We start from the raw sequence: 19,917 nt of genomic DNA, 5'->3' as shown, positions 1-19,917 counted from the left end.
AAAAAGGGCACACTGATTCTCTCAAAAGTGATCTGTGTTCATTTGATCCTATATTAGCTACTTAATCTTAAACTCAGATTCCAAAAAGTTAGACTGGCATTCATGTGCCAACTTTAAATAATAGTAATCCCACTTTAAATCTTTAACATCCATAATATTTTACAACTTAAAATAGTGAAAATGGACAGTCTCTTAGTCTCCAAGATAGTGAAAAATGGGGATAGTGCATTCCCTCCAGATGAGATGACAAAGAAATACATATAAACGTCATAATCCATTTATTGGAATTACTTGATTTCAATGAATTGCTTAAAAACAATATAATAAAATAGGTCACTTAAAAAAAAAAATCAAGTGCTGTCGGCATATCGGCAAGTTTCAATATATTTCCTGACAAAGAACTTTTTCATGTTGGCTACATGACTCAGAATCACCTAAATCCACACGACATTATCAAGTCCACATAAATCGTGGCTTTTCCCCTAACCTGCTCTTTTCTGTATCAGTATCCATTTACATCTTAGTGTATCACTTCGTCTTTTGGTGAAAGTTTCGTCTCATTTCATCAGACGATTAAAAAAAAATTTTAGTTTTCCTTCCTCTTTTTAAGTGGATGAAATTTTTACTACGGAAGCTATTGCTACACTACCAAATACCAGTGTCACTATTTAAAAGTAGACCACCCCCAAAACGGAATTACCGATAAAAAAACGTCAGGTTCGGATCGGCTCCCGCCCCGAAAGGGGGGCGGGGGGTGGGGACTCGCAGACATTCAATTGGGAGGGCCGGGTGGAGGGGCGGTCGGAAAAAGGAGTGATTGATTCAAGTCGTAGCTAAACATTCCCTGCGCCACTTACCCAGCGCAAAAAAAAAAAAAAAGGGGGGGGGTGGGGGTGGGGGGCTGGACTGTATTTAGAGCGGGGGGGGGGGAGGGGGGGCCTGCGGGTGTGCGGGACGGGTGAGAGCCTGCAGCCGGGACGCGGGTGCCAGGGAGCGCAGGGCTGCATCAGAGCCCCTCGCCACCCCGGCGGGGCGGCCGAGCAGGGCCAGGCCTTCAGCGCCCGCCTCCGGGCGTCCGCCTCCGGGCGCCCGCACACTCGCTGGCCCGGCCGCCAGCCCCGCGGACGGACGGCCGCAGCCGCTTACCGGTGGCGCCTCGCCGCCTCCTCCGGGGCAGCCCTCCAACGGTTGCCGCAGTCAGAGCACCACCCCGCGGCGGGGCACGTCGAGTCCGCCGAGCGCTCTCCGAGTCCCGCAGCGCCGCCACTCTCGCGAGAAGCCGGCCGAGCCCGAGAACTGGAGGGGGGAGGAGGAGAAGGAGGGGGAGGAGGAGGAGAAGGGAGGGGCATTTAACGGTGGCAGCTGGTTCTGCGCCGGATCCGGGAGCGGGGCGGGCGCCATTGTGCTTCGCTGCCGACTGCTCGGCCTCTGAGTCCTCGCGCTCCGAGGAGGAAGGCGGCGGCGAGGGCGCCGGGAGCGGGTCGCGCCCTGGTCAGGACCAGCCCCGGAGCGGAGGTAATGGGCTGCGGAGCTCGGGCTTCCCGGGTGGGGGGAGGTGGTGTAGGCCAGGCCGCGGTGGGGGAGGGGAGGGGCCGGAGTGCAGGCCGGAGGCCGCGGAGGCCGCTTCCTCCTCAGCGAGACGGGGCGGACGAGCCGGGTGCGGGACCGCGGGCGCGGAGGGATGCCGGTGGCCTGTGGCGGACGGAGGGGAGCAGATGGCGCGCCTCTTAGACGCACGGGGGCCGAGGGCCAGGGGCTGGAGCCCGACTTTGGTCTCTGGCAGCGGCCTTTCGACGGGGTAAGGAGCGCCCCCGAGCCCTGCGGGCCGGGAGGTTCCCGGGGGGAGGGGGGTCGGGGCCCCGCCAGCCCGGCCTCGAAGCGAAGGGGCTGTCCCTGCCCCTCGGCTGCTGCGAGGATTTGCGTCGGGATCCCGTCCCCGTTCTCGGATGGCGTGAGACTCGGGGGCGTTCTTTTGGGGCTGTGGTCAGTTGTGTGGCTTTCAGCGTGAAACAGGTGATGACATGTCTAAAAAACGGACCTGATGGCGTAAGAGTTAAAAATATGGAGGCCACCAGTGGTAGAACACTCCCTCATTTTGATGAAACTGCGTAGTGAGGGCTTGAGAACGTGTGCGAACACGTACCAAAAAATACTAAAATACTTTTTTCCCCCCTACGTATAGATGTAGATAATATGTACGGAAACTCTGTCTTGGTAATAAATTCGTCACGACTGGTGTCGTTTGGCACTTTTCAAAAGTAAAGGTGCCAAGTGAAATTGAATTTGGTAAGACCACCCTCCCCGCCCCCCGATTTTTGTAGGATTTTTTTTTTTAGGTATTTTTATTATTTTAAGCCTCCCCTTTTCTTACTCCTATCCTTCCATAATGTTATAGAGCTAAGAGGTAAGGTTAAGGCTGAAGTTTTGGCTTACAACAGACAGTTTAGGTTTTTTCCTCATGATTTGGGGTATTTACAGCTCTGCAGCATTATGTGAAAGAACAGTGGTGTAGCAGAAGATCTGGCCATGAGTCTTGATTTTTGCAGCAAATTATTTAACCTCTTCACATTTCCTTAGAAATGCAGCAGTTAATGCCTAGACTTGATGTGAGGAGTAACTTAGATGAGGCAGTTGGCAATACTGGGGGACCTAATGCTTGCGGAGTGAATTCTCAGTGGACGGACGCAATTGGAGTTGGCACCTAACCTCCACTTGTTCGGGAATTCTTGTCCAAATAACCTTAAAAGTCTACTCTTGCCTGTCATGTCCCCCACAGATTGCTCACAGCTTCACACCATATATACTTATATAAGCTCTCTACTACGAATGTGTTTAGGTAAGAACTTTAACAACTCTTATTTTGCCTTATGCTTACATACCACAGATGTAAGCATAGTCGGGGGTTTGTTTGTTTTTCCAACCTCTTGCCTGCTGGGTAAATGTCTTGAGTCAAATTTAAAATTCCTACTTATTTAAGTACAAGTGATTTATCTTTCTGCCACATTAGCAAGGGAGCTTATTTTCCTAGATGAAGCACAAAGGTGCCCCTACTTAGACATGCCACATAGGTTTTACTTGAAGTTCTCAAATCATCAACTTGGATATAAAAAGTCATCCGTGGCACTCATGCAGCCAATTTTTAATCAGCCCTGTATTCACTTCACAAACTCTTCATCTGGTATGTGTTCAAGAGTTACCCACACTTTACTGTTGTATTTTAGGAAAATAATTGTAATGGTGCAAAATTATCAAATAAGGTAAAACATTTTTTGATAATAGGTTGTTTGTTGTTTACTGGTTTCTAGATGAGGGCTTCACGTTTCAAGGAATGAGCTTGACACACAGCGTCTGCCCTCCCAACAGCTCACAGTTTAGTCATCAGACTAATATATAAACAACTACTCCTATTATCTTAGTGTAAGTATATAATAGTACCTTGGCAGCACAGAGGTACCTTGGCAGCACAGAGGATGGGTGTTTATTCTTGGGGAAGATTTTACAGGAAGTATTGCTTTAACAAAGATGTGAAGGATGATGACTTAAGAGTTTGATAATGAAACTGCAAAGTCATAGTATCATGGTTTTAGGAGTGGGCAGTTCGTTCCCCATAGCTGAAACAAATTGAATGGAAATTAGAGCAGGCCATGAACGACCTGTATTGTTTTACAAAGTTAGTGCTCTGCTGTTGGGATTGGAGAGCTATTGCATCCCTGCACCAAATAAAAATAGTTTTTAGATTATCTTTGCTGATACGTACTTCTTTACTACAATAATTAAGTGCCAGTGCCAACTGGGAAATGCACAGGCTTTCATCAAACCTCATTTTTAACCAACAAATTAAACTTAAGAAGTAATGAGTCTAAATAAAAGAATCAACAGCTGATCACATTTAAGATGATTACCATTTAAAGTGAGTAAGATTTTGAGTTCTTACTAAAACCTACTTGAATTCATTAATGCAGAATCCTATTACAGTGAAATAATTTATCTTCTCACAAATCATTATTTTGCAAGAAAATATATCTAAATACAGTTGCTAATCATAAAATGAACCCAAAAGCAGGGGCATAAACTTACAATTTGAGAGTTATTTGGCTGGAGTTTAATTTTTATTGACCTTAATTTTTAACTTTTATATTCTGGTCTGAACTCATGGTCAAAGCTGGTTTTTCTCGTTCTCTGTAATATACCGGTTAGACTAGATAAGTTGAACACCTGGTTTTCAAATCACCTACTTGTCTTCTACATACACCCACTTTTGTCAACAGCTTTAAAAGAAGGCATATTTTTTTTTATCTTAAAAGTTAGTTCTCATTTTCCATTATAATTATTGCACTTGAATGTAATTCTCACTTTCCAGAAAAAAACCCTAAAATGGTTTCCACTTACTGAATGAAGATTGAAACTTTAGACATGAATTTTAAATACACTTCAAAGGAGAACAGATTATCTCAAAGTACTGTGGTGTAGACTTATCATAGTCACATTTTCTCATGGAGATATTGAACTTTTTTCTAGTTATTTTTTAAAGATGGATCTTTGTGTCTTAAGTATTTGTTAGCTAAAAGACTTTGAAAGACCCAAAAAATTCTGTGCTTTCCTCATGTGACCACCCTTAGCTTCCATGTCTCCATGTTCACTAAGAACAATAAAACACGAGAATTTCTTATTGAGAAAAAATTTTTCCCCAGAAGCAGATTTAAAAAAAAAGAATATACCAAGTACTGTAGGGATACATAATAGAATTTTAACTCTGTTTGTAGTTAATAATTAGCAGTTACAGTACATTGTTGTTTTTTATAACTCTGGCCTTCATGACATGTATGTAATGTATAGTAATGTTGTGCTTTTGGTAATTCAGCAACTGCAACTCACTTGGATATTTAAGGCAAATTCTCAGTTACCCCCTGAAATAGAATCAGATTTTTCTTAGAAACTGACATGATAATTGGAGGAAAGTGAAAGTTAGGTTTAGATTTTGAAGCTTTATGGCTGCATAGCAACCCAACTCAAAATCTAGTGGATTAAAGCTACTGTCAGTGTAAGAAAACATTGAAACCTGTGAAGAATTTTTTGTGAGTTTATGTGAGCCAAACTGTCAACAAATACCAGGAAGCAGAATTTCAGAGGATTGAGATAATGCGCTGGAGAATGGCAGTTTTGCACCTTATTGTATACATTACAGTCAAAAGAGGAGATGTAAATGGGTTACATGAAATCCATTGGTGATAGATTAGGGAGGCGGGAGAAAAAGCCAAGCAGGGGGAAACCTCTAGGTTGGATGAAAAGTAAAATGATAGACACACACTTCTTTTACTTACGTAGGTGCAGGATAGTTAACAATCAACAATAATTCAATCACAATGAGTCAAGAACAGCGTGGTGCCTGTGCTTTGAGGGGTTGGGGAGGAAAATTGTACTTTGCCATTCCAACAATATGTTATCGTAGATGCACAAAGACAATAGACAGGCTCAGTTAAGGTAAGATAACAGCTTAGGACATAACTCTCCACCATAAACTGCTTTTAGTTTAAAAAGTTTTAATTTCAGACCATCCTTTGTGGTTACTTTAGCTCTCCGAGTTTGCAAGGCCGTCACACAGGCCTTCCCTGAGCTAGTCAGGTTAGCATGGCCCCTTTTTGAACATACTACTGTTTACTATTTTTTTACACTTCTGTGTGCCTTTTGGGCAGGTATACTTGTTTTGCCTAGGTTCACTCATGTTCACCATTCAACTGGAAGATTTCTCAGGCTGGAAGGTCCAAGATGGCATCACTCACATGACTGACCGTTGGTGTTGCTTAATATTTAGGCTTTGCTCCAAGTGGTCTTTTATGATACGGGGGTTTCAAGACCAATCTGAGAGAGGGAAAGCGGAAGCTATAAGACTTACAGCTTGGCAAATCATATAATGTCACGTAACGTGGCACATTCTTTTATTTTTTTAAATTTTTATTATTAAAAGTATTAACGTATGTCCCCCTTTCCTCCCCCTCTCCCCCCTCCCATTAACCCCTTTGAGCCCACCCCATGCTGCACATTCTCTTAGTTAAAGTAAATCTCACAAGACAAGCCCTTATTAAAGAGGCATGGAATTAAGATTCCACCTCTTACTGGGCAGAGCAGCAATATCACAATACAAAGGGGCCTGTGTGCTCAGATGGGAGGGATTTATAATTTATCACAGGTTGCTGCCACCATTTTAAAAACAGGCATCCTTAATGTCATTGGGATTTGCTTTAAAATAGAGGATGGTAAAAGTAAAAGCAAGATAGGTTAATTGTTGAAGATTGTTGATTGGTACATAGAGGTTCATTATTGTCTCTATTTATTTTTGAAATTTTTCATAGTAAAAAAATATTTGATGCATACTTACCTATCTAAACTGCGTTTAGTGAAGTGATTTTAACCTTCCATTTAGTATTCACTAGAGTAGTACTTTATTGTTTTATATTTACTACTTCCTTTGTAGTATGTAGCTACTAAGGAGTGTAAACCATCAATACAGCAATTTCGAAAGAGAATTATTCTTAGGAGGTCTTTATAGAGTTTATTGTGATATAAGTTGTAAAAAAACCACATCTTTTCATTTGCAAGTAACTATTTGCCTTATTTATCAAAGTAAGACCAAGTACATTAAAAAAAATTTGGAAAACTAAGTATAAAGAAGGAAACAAAACCCACCCAGGGACACAGTAACATGTTAATAATAATGGCTATTTCCAAATTTTTATGCATGTGCTTATATAAGTAAGGTCTATCGGTTTCTTTGCCTTTTAGTAATTATCTTCCTGTATATAATCTCATATACTTTAAATAAAAAGTCCTTTTCTTTTGCCCTGGCCGGTGTGCACAGTGATTAGAGCATCGGCCTGCACACCAAAAGGTCTCAGGTTCAATTCAATTCCCAGTCAAGGGCGGCATGTACCTGGGTTGCAGGTTCAATTGCTGGTATGTGGGGGGAGGGGGGGTTACCACTCTCTCCCTCTTCCCCGCTCCTTTCCACTCTCTGCAAATCGATGGAAAAAATATCCTCCCGAGAGGATTTTTTTTTAAAGTCTTTTTTTTTTAATTGTGTTAAAATCCAAGCTCAAATAATGAAAAAACTAATAGAGTGTCTACTAAACTGTTCATATGAAAATCTTTTTTTGACATTGATGGTATTGCTTGATAATAGCTGGTGTTTGCTGAATACATACTATGTGCCAGCAAAGTTCATAATATACCTGTTTAGTTGATACTATTATAATTCCCCTTTTGTGGGTGAAGAAATTAAGCATAGAGATTAAATCTAAAGGCACAACCAAGTAAAGGACAGATTTCAAAGCTTGTGCTCATAACTATCATATTTCTACTATCATCTTTTTCCATGCTTCATTCTGGATGATTGGTTTCTAGCCTATTTCCCAATTCCCTAGTTTTCCAATTTTGCCAAGTTAATTCATTAGTTTCCCATTTTTTTAAACATTGGGGCTGTCTTCTGGTTTCGTTTATTCTTATCTCTCGGAATTGTGTTGTAAGTTTTTATCGACTAGCAAACATTTTAAATAAACAGTAGAGTGTTTATTATTTATTGCTGTATATGGACAGATATACTCTACTCTACTTTTGTTAGTCTGTTAGTGTGGTGGGTTGCATTAGTTTAGTCCAGTGGTCAGCAAACTGCGGCTCGTGAACCACATGTGGCTCTTTGGGCCCTTGAGTGTGGCTCTTCCACAAAATACCACGTGCGGCCGCGCACGTACAGTGCGATTGAAACTTCATGGCCCACGCGCAGAAGTCGGTTTTCAGCCTGGGCGAGTCTATTTTGAAGAAGTGGGGGCTGCCGGCCGGTCAGCGACGGGAGACGTGGCGCAGGGGAGGTACATTGTTTTGAGGTACATTCGCTGAGGTCAACCCCTTCCAACTCTCCCATCCACACTGGTCTATTTGAAACAAGTATACAAGACTAGTGTGGATGGGAGAGTTGAAAGGGGTCGACCTCAGTGAACGTACCTCAATCAGATGGAGGACGTTTTTAGCAAAGGCCAGCTTAGGAGTACCCTAATTAAGTTAATAACAATGTGCCTACCTATATAGTTTAAGTTTAAAAAATTTGGCTCTCAAAAGAAATTTCAATCATTGTACTGTTGATATTTGGCTCTGTTGACTAATGAGTTTGCCGACCACTGGTTTAGTCTGAAGTTGAACTGGGCTTGGGTTTTATTATTGCTTTATTTACCTTTAAAGTACTACAGTAGTGGACTGCCACTGTGTGGTACTTAATGTGAGGCCCAGAGTGGGGGAGTATTTCTTTTAGTATTCTTTCACTAGCCTCAACTTCCTGTAGGTCCTGCAAATCTGCATCACAATGGGGTTAGATTGTCTTAAGTCTCAATAGACTGCTGTTGCTTCTTATTTGGAGCATAACTCATAGTGATTAGGGGTGGTTCTTAGTTCTATGCATCCTCCTCCAGTTTTAGGCAGGGTCTGTGTACCTTATCTCACAGGTGGGGCAATCCCAAAATTTCTGCTCTTCTCCCTGCTTCCTAAAATTTAGAATGCAGGCAAGACCCCTGCCACTGTCCCTGTTCCTTCCAGCTGATTTCTGCCTTGTATTGGTGGAGGATCTTGGACAGGCAGGTTTCATAGCCCTTCAAGGTTGAAAGATAGCTGCCTGTATTAATGCAGAGTCCTTGCAGAAAGTGGCTTTCCTACCAATAGATGATCCCACCTGTACTCACAAAGGGCCTGGAGCATGGATGAGTTTCTTCAGGAAGCTCTTAAACATAGGCCCAATGTGGTCATACTACAGAAAAAGAGACTTCATATAGCCTGTCTGTCCTCTCTCTTAGGAATACTCAGTGTAGAACTATGGAAAAAATGCCTTATGTTGGGGCTCCCAGAATTTCTAAACTGTCACACTAGCAAATATTTAGCCTTTAGGAATTTAAGAATTTGATAAAATTTGGCTGTTTTTTTTAGCAGCTTTTATGGTGGCCACCTTTGTCCCATCTCTCCTTGTCAGGGGGACTTATTCTTTGTAGTTCAATTCATCTCGTGCCTTGCAACCTCAGTTCTGGTGGACTCAAGAAAAGTGATTTAATAGATTGTTTGGCTTCCCCGTATGTTAGAGTAGGAATGATGTTCTTTTGTGGCTGTCTACATACTAAGCAAAGATGGAGTACTCTCCCCCCACCCCTTAATTTTGATTTATTTTGCTGGAAAATATTCAAGTAGAGAAGAGTTGGGAGAATAGTAAAATTAATATTTGGATGACCTCACCTATATTCAGTAGTTGATAATTTGTCACATTTATTATATCTATATACTAGAGACGCAGTGCATAAATTTGTGCACCAGTAGGGTCCCTCGGTCGGGCCTGCAGGATGGGGCCGAAACTGGCTCTCTGACACCCCCAAGGGGTCCCGGATTGTGAAAGGGCGCAGACCAGGCTGAGGGACCCCACTGGTGCACGATCAGGGCCAGGGAGGAACGTGAGAGGTTGGCCAGCTGTGGAGGCACCATGGGAGGGCTCCAGGGCGTGTCCAGCCCAACTCGGCCAGACCTCACCAGCAAGCTAACCTACTGGTCGGAGCGTCTGCTCTTGGTGGTCAGTGCATGTCATAGCAAGTGGTTGAGCGGCCTTAGCATATCATTAGCATATTACACTTTAGTTGGACAGTTGACCGGACACTTAGCATATTAGGCTTTTATTTTTTTAAAATATATTTTATTGATTTTTTACAGAGAGGAAGGGAGAGGGATAGAGAGTTAGAAACAGCGATCAGATCAGCTGCCTCCTGCACACTCCCCACTGGGGATGTGCCCACAACCAAGGTACATGCCCTTGATTAGAATCGAACCTGGGACCCTTGAGTCTGCAGGCCGATGCTCTATCCACTGAGCCAAGCCAGCCAGGGCTAGGCTTTTATTATATAGGATGTTATATGTAATCGTACATATAGTATTTACTTCGTAAAATATGTAATGTTATTTTGAAGTATTTAACACTAAGTTGCAGACATCATGACACTTTATTAAAATTCAGTCTTCATTCATACTTTCTGTTTTATGAATCAGGATTCAGCCAAGGTTCATGTATTGCATTGGATTTTGTTTCTTTAGTCTCAAACTAAATGAGTACAGTACTTTTATATTTTTTCTTTGTGACATGTGGTTATTTGTGTTTGTTCTCTACTAGATTATAACTTCTTGATAATCGCTATCCCAGTATGTTCGAAGTTGTCCCCTCAACTCAAACCCTTGTTTAGTATTAATTTTAATGTGTCTATCACATACTAAGCACCTAAAAAACCTATCTGTTAAATGAATGAAAAAACTTAAAAAGATGCCTCATAGTACCTTACAAGTGGTCAGGTAGAAGTTTTTCAAGGACTATGCATTTTAAGTTTTTTTGCTATTTTTTGTGCTTTTGACCTACAACTTATGCAACCATATTATGTAAGTTCTCCGGTAACACCTACATTGTAGAAATTCCATCAGTTTATGTAGAGAAGTTGCCAAGAATAGTTTCATATAATATAACATATCTCTCAGAGGACTCTGCCTCTTTGTCTTCTCTCGAGAGGTTTGCTTTAAGCAGATTTCCTACTAGGTTAGTTTCATTCTGCAAGTATGCAAGTAAGTATTGGATATAAATATAGTCAAAGTAAACAAGAAGTATGATTTAGAAGCATCATTGTTATTGAAAACTATCTGTAGGCCTGTATCTTTTAAAAAGCACTTTGTCTACCTCTTTAAAATCCTCAAGTCACAAACACAGTTCCTTGTTTGTATTTTCATAGATTTTTTGATAAAATAACAAGTCTGCTACTTGTTAAATCATTTATGGACTTTTTAAAGCCTGTCAGTGTTTAACCATTAATACTCTTTGTACTAATGTATGCTTTCTTAATTCATAATACACCTCTTTTTAGTAAAAAAAACAAAAAACAAAAATTTTGTGCAGACATGCATATATAGCTTATAAAAAGCTAAAGCTATCATATGCTTTATCAACCAAACCAGGCCAAAGATACAGCACAAGCACTATTAATAATTGTCCTGAGATAATGAGCACAAATTAGGACTTTTCTGGCCATAAACTGGGACTGTTCTAGGCAAATCAGGAAATACAGTCATCCTGATTAAAACAAAAACTAATTTTTTGCCCCATCCTACCTCATTCCCAATCCCATTTTCCAAAGGCAGCAACCCTCAACTTTTTAGCTCTTTTAGGATTTACTTTCATATTTCCAAATGATGTATTTAAACTGTTTATGATTTTTCAATATTCTCTGTATTTTTCTTACTCACCATTGTCTTTTTTATTTCCCCTACCCATCTTCATCCCGTAGCATATTTGTCGCAAATCAATAGACTAGTTATATAATTATAACTGTAAATATTGTGTTCATCCCAAAACAGTACCTTCTTTCTTGTACAATAGCTGTTTTCCCAACTTAGAAAATTAATTTATTAAACTGCCATTTGCTCAGCATTTTTACAATTGTATCATTTTTGCCAGAATAGTTTCTATTAGATGCATTTTTTGTCTTAGTACTTTACTTCCATTATCTATGATCCTGCTCCAGTCTCAATAAGTTCCCTATGCTTTCTTCATACCTTTGTAAACTTTCCTGGGTATTGTGTTTGGTTCTTTAGTTCCTTGCACTCCTATTTTTCTACCACATGCTCTTTTAGCTTCCTTTGGTTTTTGTTTTGTGATTGATTTCTTTAAAATATTTTTAAATTTTTTTTATTGATTTCAGGAAGAGAGAAAGAGATAGAGAAACATCAGTGATGAGAGAGAATCATTGATCTGCTGCCTCCTGCACGCCCACCTACTGGGGTTTGAGTGAGCCTGCAGCCCAGGCATGTGCCTTGACCAGGAATCTGAACCCTGGTCTCCTGGTTCATAGGTCGAAGCTCAACTGCTGAATCACACCAGCCGGGCATGTGATTGATTTTTTTAAAGATCTTGATGTCTCAAAATGTGTCCTCTCCATCTCACATTTAGTTGTCAGATTGGAATTCAAGGCTAAACACTCTTTTCAGTATTACAGTTATTACTTCATTATCTTAAAAGTTTTTAAAGTTGTAATGAAGAAGCCACTCTAATTACTTTTGTATGTAACCTGCTATTTCACTCTCATAACTTTCTTTTATTTCTGGTGTTCTGAAATTTTAAGATGCTAATTTGTGCTTAGTGTTAGTCTCTCTGATTTGCTGAGTACCGCAGTCCTTTCATTGTGTGAAGATTTATATCCTTTAATCCTAGAAAGGTTTTTTGATTCCTCTGATAACTTTTTCTTTATTTTCTCTCCTCTCCTTCTGTAACCATATTATAGTCTAATCATAACACCCCTTGACAGTTCTCCTATTTTTAATTTACTAGCACATTTTCTACTTCAGGGAGGTTCACTCAACTTGTTTATGTTGATTATTTGAATATCACATTTTTAAAAATACCACATTTTGAAAATGCACAGCACATTGTAGTCTGATTGCTTTCTCAAGCATCCTGTTATTATTTTATAAATGAACGTCTTATCCCTTTAAGGATAGTAATTAGCTCCTTTCCTCACATTTTCTCTAAATTTTTGTTGTTTACTTTGGTCATTCATATTAGAGGCCTTCTTTGGATGCCTGGTGATCCTTGATGTTTGTGTATTCGAGGGAAGTACTAAACAGCTGATTAGAAACTCTTGGTGACTGTGTTGTAGGGTAGGATGATCAACTGGGTAGCTAGCTGCTTTGCAATTGGGAGCATTCCAAAAGTTGACATCCAGAAATCCTAACTCTGGTGTTTTGTTTGGTGATCCAAGAGTAAAATTAAAATCTCTCAGTCTTCCAGTAGCATTGTAGGAACAACCAGGAAAGAGTCTTAGCATTATCTATAATAATAAAAGGGTAATATGCTGATTAGACCGGACATCTTCTGGACAAACCCACGGTAGCAGGGAGAGCAGTTAGGGGCGATCAGGCAGGCAGGGGAGAGCAGTTAGGGGGATCAGGCAGGCAGGGGGGAGCAGTTAGGGGGATCAGGTCAGCAGGGAAGAGTAGTTAGGGGGATCAGGCCAGCAGGGGAGAGCAGTTAGGGAGATCAGGCCAGCAGGGAAGAGCAGTTAGGGAGATCAGGACAGCAGGGAAGAGCAGTTAGGGGGATCAGGCCAGCAGGGAAGAGCAGTTAAGGAGGATCAGGCAGGCAGAGCAGTTAGGGGCGATCAGGCAGGTGGGGAGAGCAGTTATGGGGATCAGGTAGGCAGGCAGAGTAGTAGGGGCGATCAGGCAGGCAGGTGAGCAATTAGGAGCCAGGGGTCCCGGATTGGAGAGGGTGCAGGCTGGGCTAAGGGGACACCCCCTCCCCCCATGCACGAATTTCATGCACCAGGCCTCTAGTGTTTTAATAAAAGTATGTATAAAGTGGAGGCACAAAAAGAAAAGTGCTTGTTTTAAGACCTTATCCAGGAATTGAATGGGGAATGTGTAGACTTTTCCAGACACATACAAAGACCTGTGAGAACATTTTGTGTTAAGGGGTGTACAAATAGCTAATGTTCATGGTAAGAGTATTGAACACCAATAATAGGTAAGAATAGCAAGATAATCAAGGGCAAATTGGTGTAGGAGTTTATATGGAGAAAAAAATTGAATAAGGAAAAGAGCCCAGGCTTTGGAAACAACAAACCTCAGTTCTTCATCTCACTTTCATTATGTGTGCTTCATATTATGGACAGTAGGGAACCTTTGATAGATTTTGAACCTCTGCCTTATAGAAGAGGGGTGGGGTGATGATAGTCTTATAATTTATCATGCTACACACTAGAGTATAGTTAATTTGCATGGGTAATTCTTGATTTGAGCTGCATGCTTTCCCAAAGGCAATTCATCAAAATTTGTACCTCACAGGAAACCTTAAGAATGGAGTCTAAACCTTCAAGGATTCCAAGAAGAATTTCTGTTCAACCCCCCAGCTCTTTAAGTGCTAGGATGATGTCTGGAAACAGAGGAAGTAGTTTAAATGATACCTATCACTCAAGAGACTCTTCATTTAGACTGGATTCTGATTATCAGGTAATTTCTTAATATGGAATATATATACAGTCTCTCTTTCAGAATCCTTGGGGCCATGTGTGTCTTGGATTTTAGGTAAGTAGTAGAATATGTTTAGAATATCCTTAGCTGAATTTGAGGCATCAAAACTTATGTCTGCAGCAAAATGAATGATCATTTATAGCAAGCAGCAAAAACTTAATGGTTTTCAAACTTCTGGAACTTCAGAATTATGAATGAGGAATTGTGATCTTACTAAAAATGGTCATACTTTCCAAAGACTTGGAAACTTTTTTACCTAAAAAAAAAAAAAAGTGTCAATTTAAGTATACATTTAATTAAGTTAATCTATTTAGGTGACTGTCCGAAAACTGGAAATTGCATCCTTTTTCTTTAACGTTACATTCATATATCTGATTTTTCTCTGTGAATATACATGGCAGTGGTAGAATAATCATTGTTAAGTGTTTGTTTTGTTTTTGTTTTTTGCAATATGGACAAATTTTGGGACTTTTATGGTTAGTAATGATTGCACTAATTCATAATCTATATAAAGCTACATGTGCTACTCTTTTTAAAAAAAAATACATTTTATTGATTTTTTTTTTAAATATATTTTATTGATTTTTCACAGAGAGGAAGGGAGAGGGAGAGAGAGTCAGAAACATCGATGAGAGAGAAACATCAATCAGCTGCCTCCTGCACATCTCCCACTGGGGATGTGCCCGCAACCCAGGCACATGCCCCCGACCGGAATCGAACCCGGGACCCCTCAGTCCGCAGGCCGACGCTCCATCCACTGAGCCAAACCGGTTTCGGCTGATTTTTTAAAAAAATATATTTTATTTTTTACAGAGAGGAAGGGAGAGGGATAGAGAGTTAGAAACATCGATGAGCGAGAAACATCAATCAGCTGCCTCCCGCACACCCCCTACTGGAGATGCGCCTGCAGCCAAGGTACATGCCCTTGTCCGGAATCGAACCTGGGACCCCGTAGTCCAAAGGCCAACGCTCTATCCACTGAGCCAAACCGGCCAGGGAATTATATTGATTTTTTACAGAGAGGAAGGGAGAGGGATAGAGAGTTAGAAACATCGATGAGAGAGAAACATCGATCAGCTGCCTCCTGCACACCCCCTACCGGGGATGTGCCCGCAACCAAGGTACATGCTCTTGACTGGAATCGAACCCGGGACCCTTCAGTCTGCAGGCCAGTGGTCTATCTACTGAGCCAAACCGGTTAGGACTGCTACTCTTAATGTAACTAATTTTCCTTCAGTTTTTGGAAAGGTTTATTAGGGTTATAACAGTAGTTGTATAAAGCTATAAATCTTAGATGGCATGACTTGTAAGTTTAGTGCAATTTATCTTGGTTTTTACATTTAAGTTTATTGCATTATTGTCTGAACAGCTAATTAAATCACACTTGATTTGCTAGAGTCTGATGTTTTGGTAACTGAATCTTAAGAGAATTCTTTAGTGAAAATTTCTGTCAGGTATTTTATATCTATGTATCATGACATTCACTACATAGTAAAAAACATTTTATAAAATATTTAGAGAAAGACAAGTGAAAAGTAATTTTTCTAAAATGTCCATATCTACATACAAACTCATAAACTTTATATGAACTATTTACTTAGTCTCATTTTCAATATTAATTGATATTGTGGGTTTTTGTTTTGTTTCTTTCTTTTTTTTTAAAATATATTTTATTGATTTTTTACAGAGAAGAAGGGAGAGGGACAGAGAGTTAGAAACATCGATGAGAGAGATTGATCAGCTGCCTCCTGCACACCCCCCACCGGGGATGTGCCCGCAACCAAGGTACATGCCCTTGACCGGAATCGAACCCGGGACCCCTGAGCCCGCAGGCCGATGCTCTATCCACTGAGCCAAACCGGTTGGGCTTGTTTTGTTTCTTAATTTTGTTGGTAGACAAGCATATACTTGCCAGCGGCCCAGAATCACATCCTTTGTATTCTATAGAAATGTTGTAGGTTAAATGATGTTTTACTTACTAAGAGCACAGAATTGTCTCGCCCCCCCCCTCCCCCCGGTATTTATAGAAATTTCTCTTCTGATGCTTGTATAATTTTTCGTACAGACTCTTAGTGAGAAACACAAGACTCTGAAATCAGACTATATGGCCTGGATTGGAGTATTGTTTCACTCATAGCTGTGTGAACTTGGGCAAGCAAGTTACTTCACATCTGATTTTCCATATTATTTAGTCAATTGGGTTGTTAAAGTTAAATGAATTAATACATTGAATGAGAATAGAGCTGCCACATGGTAAACAGTACATAAATGTTAGCTTCTACATTTTTTTATTTCAGTTACGCTATGGATTAAATAATATGGAAACACCTTATTTTTATATAGTGCTTGACATTTCATGAATATTTTTGACTTTTAGTTTTACTTATATAGGACACCTGTCATTTCATAAAATAAGGATCTAAAATCTGGAAAGATTACTGATTTTTCTTAGAAAATCACATGATTAGTAAATATGTTCCTGAGCTTAAGAATCTATTAGACTTCTGGATGGCTTTGTTTCTTCTTTGGGGAAATGGAGGTTCTAAGTTTCGAACAATTGATTTGCTAAATATATTTGGATTCTCGGCCATTTGAAAGCCATGTTGCCTATATTGTTAATCTTGCTGATATTTCTGTTACTCCATCTTTAAATTTTGGTTACAATTTGAATGGTTGAAAACTATGATCATCTCATCTCTTTGGTAACAGTAAGCAGAATTTTAGATATTTTAAATAGAAATTTTATTTCCTATTAGACTGTTGATAATAAAAAATTTGGGAGTATTCTATGAATATGTAATTGTTATTTTTCTATGTTTTCTATAATTTAATTTAGCAGCTTGTCCTGTTTTTGTTTTTTTGCTTTGTTGATAGTGATTACTTTTAATATGAAATAATAAAGTAGGTTTTTTATGAGGTTTATGAGGTTCTAGGTGCTTTTTTCAGTTAGTGACATCTTTTCTAATTTGTAGATCAACTATTATAGAACTTAATACCATTGCATATACTTAAATAGTTATGTTTCTAGAGAATTAAAGGATTAAAAATTAATTTTTGTGTGTGTATATGCTTATCTACTATAAGTACTTCCCATGGAAATAAATATGTATATACATGTGTATTCATGTATGACCCATGAGAGTGGGTCAAGGTTATAACATCGAGAGGCATTCATAAGCTCTGCAGTGTTTTAAAGTTAAACTTGGACTCTTTCTTGTTCTGGGCGCCAGGAAGATCACACGGAAGAATAACTAGCTTTATAAGGTGTTTTGTTCATAAGGAAAAGAAATAACCCATTTCTCAAAGGAAGCAATCCTGTAGCACTCTGGTCTGAAAGGGGACAGTGAATAATATAATGGACTGTTGTCATGTAATATTCATACTATAAGTGCATATACCTAGCATAGTGAAACTGCTACCTTCTGTCCATTCTACCCTTTTCATCTTCTACAATGTTCTGAGGATATTTCTAAGAAGTTGATCTGATAGTATTTCCTCCTTGGGTAGTTTCCAAAATCATATTTATTTGCAGAAGAACTTATTCAGTAACAATTTGTGTAGTCCATGCATAATTAGAAAAATAAGGACAAGTTATGGATTTTGTGCATAAAAAATGTATTCACATTAAAAGTCTGTTTAATTCTATTATAACCCTCATGTTTGCGGAGCACATAAAATGCCCTTTTTAAAAATTTGTAGATAAGATCTGGCCGGTGTGGTTCAGTTGGTTATAGCGTCATCCCATACACCAAAAGGTGGCAAGTTCGATTCCTATTTAGGGTACATACCCAGGTTTGATGATCCCTGATCAGGGCGTGTGGGGGAGGCAACCTATCCATGTTTCACTCTCTCTGTCTTCTCTCTCCTCTCCCTCTCCCCCTTTTTTCCCCTCTAAGATCAGTTTTTTTTTTAATTGGGGTAAGATTAGATGGTATTTGCTATTTTAGATCTCCTTGTCAAAAGTGGCTCTAAATTTTAAATTATAACATTTTTTGTTTTGTTCTCTGAAATCTAAAGGTGTTAAATCACTGGCATGCAGGATAATTTTCCCAATACCCTGATAATGGCACATAAAATGATTTGGTTTTGAAATACCTAATGAATTTCTCTCTTGTGCCAGCACAGTTCATTGATTGGGGGCAGAGGGCTTGTGATACCAAGTTTGTGCTAAGCTGAAGAGTGCCACATTCAACTAGCAAAATATTCTTGGGCAAGGGATGGATAAAATCCTGATCTAGTCTGTTCATACTTTTTCAGCTTTACATCTTCTGCTTTTCCATATATGTGAAGTTTATTCTGTAGAATTCCCTGAATGTATGTAGTATGCTTCTCATAATTTAAGCATAATAGAAGATCAAGTAATGTAGTAAGGCTTTAGAACACTAATAGCCAACCTTTTGGACCTCACGGACCACCGGTTGGCGACCACTATTTTAGAAGAATGCCCATAGTAGAGGGGTTTATGAATCTTTTTGTGTTGTTTATAATACTCCTCATTTGCCTACAAGTGAACTCTGTTTCATTCTATGAATTCTCTCCTACTCTCCCCAGGCATAGTTAGGCATTTTCTTTTCTGTGAAACTTTCAACATAACCTCCTATTATAGCCTTGCAGTAGGTCCTCGGGTTACGTTGGAGATCTATTTCTACGGTGAGATGTAACATGATTTTCACCGTAAGTCGGAACCCACCTACATAAGCACCTACGTCACTCACATGGAGCACATACACAGCAATAATGAAGTGAAACAGTAAAAAAAGATTTAAAAGATAACAATTCCTGACCTTTACTTGTGGTAAATAAATAATAAAAAACATAAAGCACATATATGCATATGTCGAAATGACGGAACTTTTTTTTATATAAATCAGTGGGAGATGTTGACGTAACCATGAAATGATGTCATCGAGTCTAACGTAACCCGAGGACTATCTGTATTTATATTGTAAGTAGAGGTCTGGTGCACAAAATTCATGTGCAGGTACAGTCCCTAGGCCTGGCCATCTTCAGGGCCATCTTCCCCGGCTGCTGCAGCCGGCCCCACCCCCCACTGCCACCCACCCCCGGTTCCCCGTTCATCATGGGGCGATCGGAGCCTGATGGCTGGGAGAAGGGACTGAGAGGTGGTCAGTGCACCTCATAGTGACTGGTCAAGCAGTCGTTCTGCCGTTCGGTCGATTTGCATGTTACTCTTTTATATACATAGATTTTTTTATTGTTTCTTATATTTACTCTAGAACTCTTTGATGGTGCACATTATTTGGGTTTATATTTATCATTAGAATGTTAGGTTAACAGACTGAATTTATGGCTCATGTTATATTCCATTTTTCACCCTTGTCAAGAAGTATAACACTTAAAAGAACATTGTTTTTCTTTTTTAAGATTCTTTAATAAGATGAACTGTTTACAACATACATATTAAAATTATTATAAAACATTTTTATTTTCTCTAGAACTCACTTTTATTTTAGTCAATTTAGGACCATTTCTATAATTGTGGTTAAAATATATTTTTTTTGTTTTGTTTTGTTTTTAAATATATTTTATTGATTTTTCACAGAGAGGAAGGGAGAGGGATAGAGAGTTAGAAACATCGATGAGAGAGAAACATCGATTAGCTGCCTCCTGCACACCCCCTACTGGGGATGTGCCTGCAACCTAGGTACATGCCCTTGACCGGAATCGAACCCAGGACCCTTCAGTCCGCAGGCCGACGCTCTATCCACTGAGCCAAACTGGTCAGGGCTAAAATATGTTCTTATTTAAACCTGTGTTTTTAAGGAGATAAGCTAATATTTTCTCTTTTTAGGCATTATGTTAGGTATACTGCCTAAC

General features: G+C 39.8%; 1 protein-coding gene across 10 annotated transcripts in view; it reads left to right on the top strand.

Annotated features, from left to right (window-relative positions):
* Positions 1-1,385: 1,385 nt before the first annotated feature.
* The window catches only part of MARCHF7 (membrane associated ring-CH-type finger 7), a 43,912-nt gene continuing 25,380 nt past the window's right edge, over positions 1,386-19,917 (top strand). For 9 of the 10 annotated variants that reach the window (XR_004969129.1, XR_004969128.1, XM_036318599.1 and 6 more), the window contains exons 1-2: positions 1,386-1,515; positions 13,894-14,058. Coding sequence is in view for 8 of the 10 variants with exons in the window: in XM_036318599.1 (XP_036174492.1) it covers positions 13,906-14,058 (153 nt within the window). In the remaining 2 variants the exon portion in view is untranslated. Of the gene's footprint in view, positions 1,516-3,305; positions 3,418-13,893; positions 14,059-19,917 lie in introns of those variants that run through there. The other variant, XM_036318593.1, reaches the window with a different exon arrangement.

Source organism: Myotis myotis, unplaced genomic scaffold (assembly GCF_014108235.1).
Source record: "Myotis myotis isolate mMyoMyo1 unplaced genomic scaffold, mMyoMyo1.p scaffold_m19_p_8, whole genome shotgun sequence".
Lineage (NCBI taxonomy): Eukaryota > Metazoa > Chordata > Mammalia > Chiroptera > Vespertilionidae > Myotis > Myotis myotis.
The sequence above is the reverse complement of the archived record's forward strand: the minus strand, read 5'-3'. Positions and strand labels throughout refer to the sequence as shown.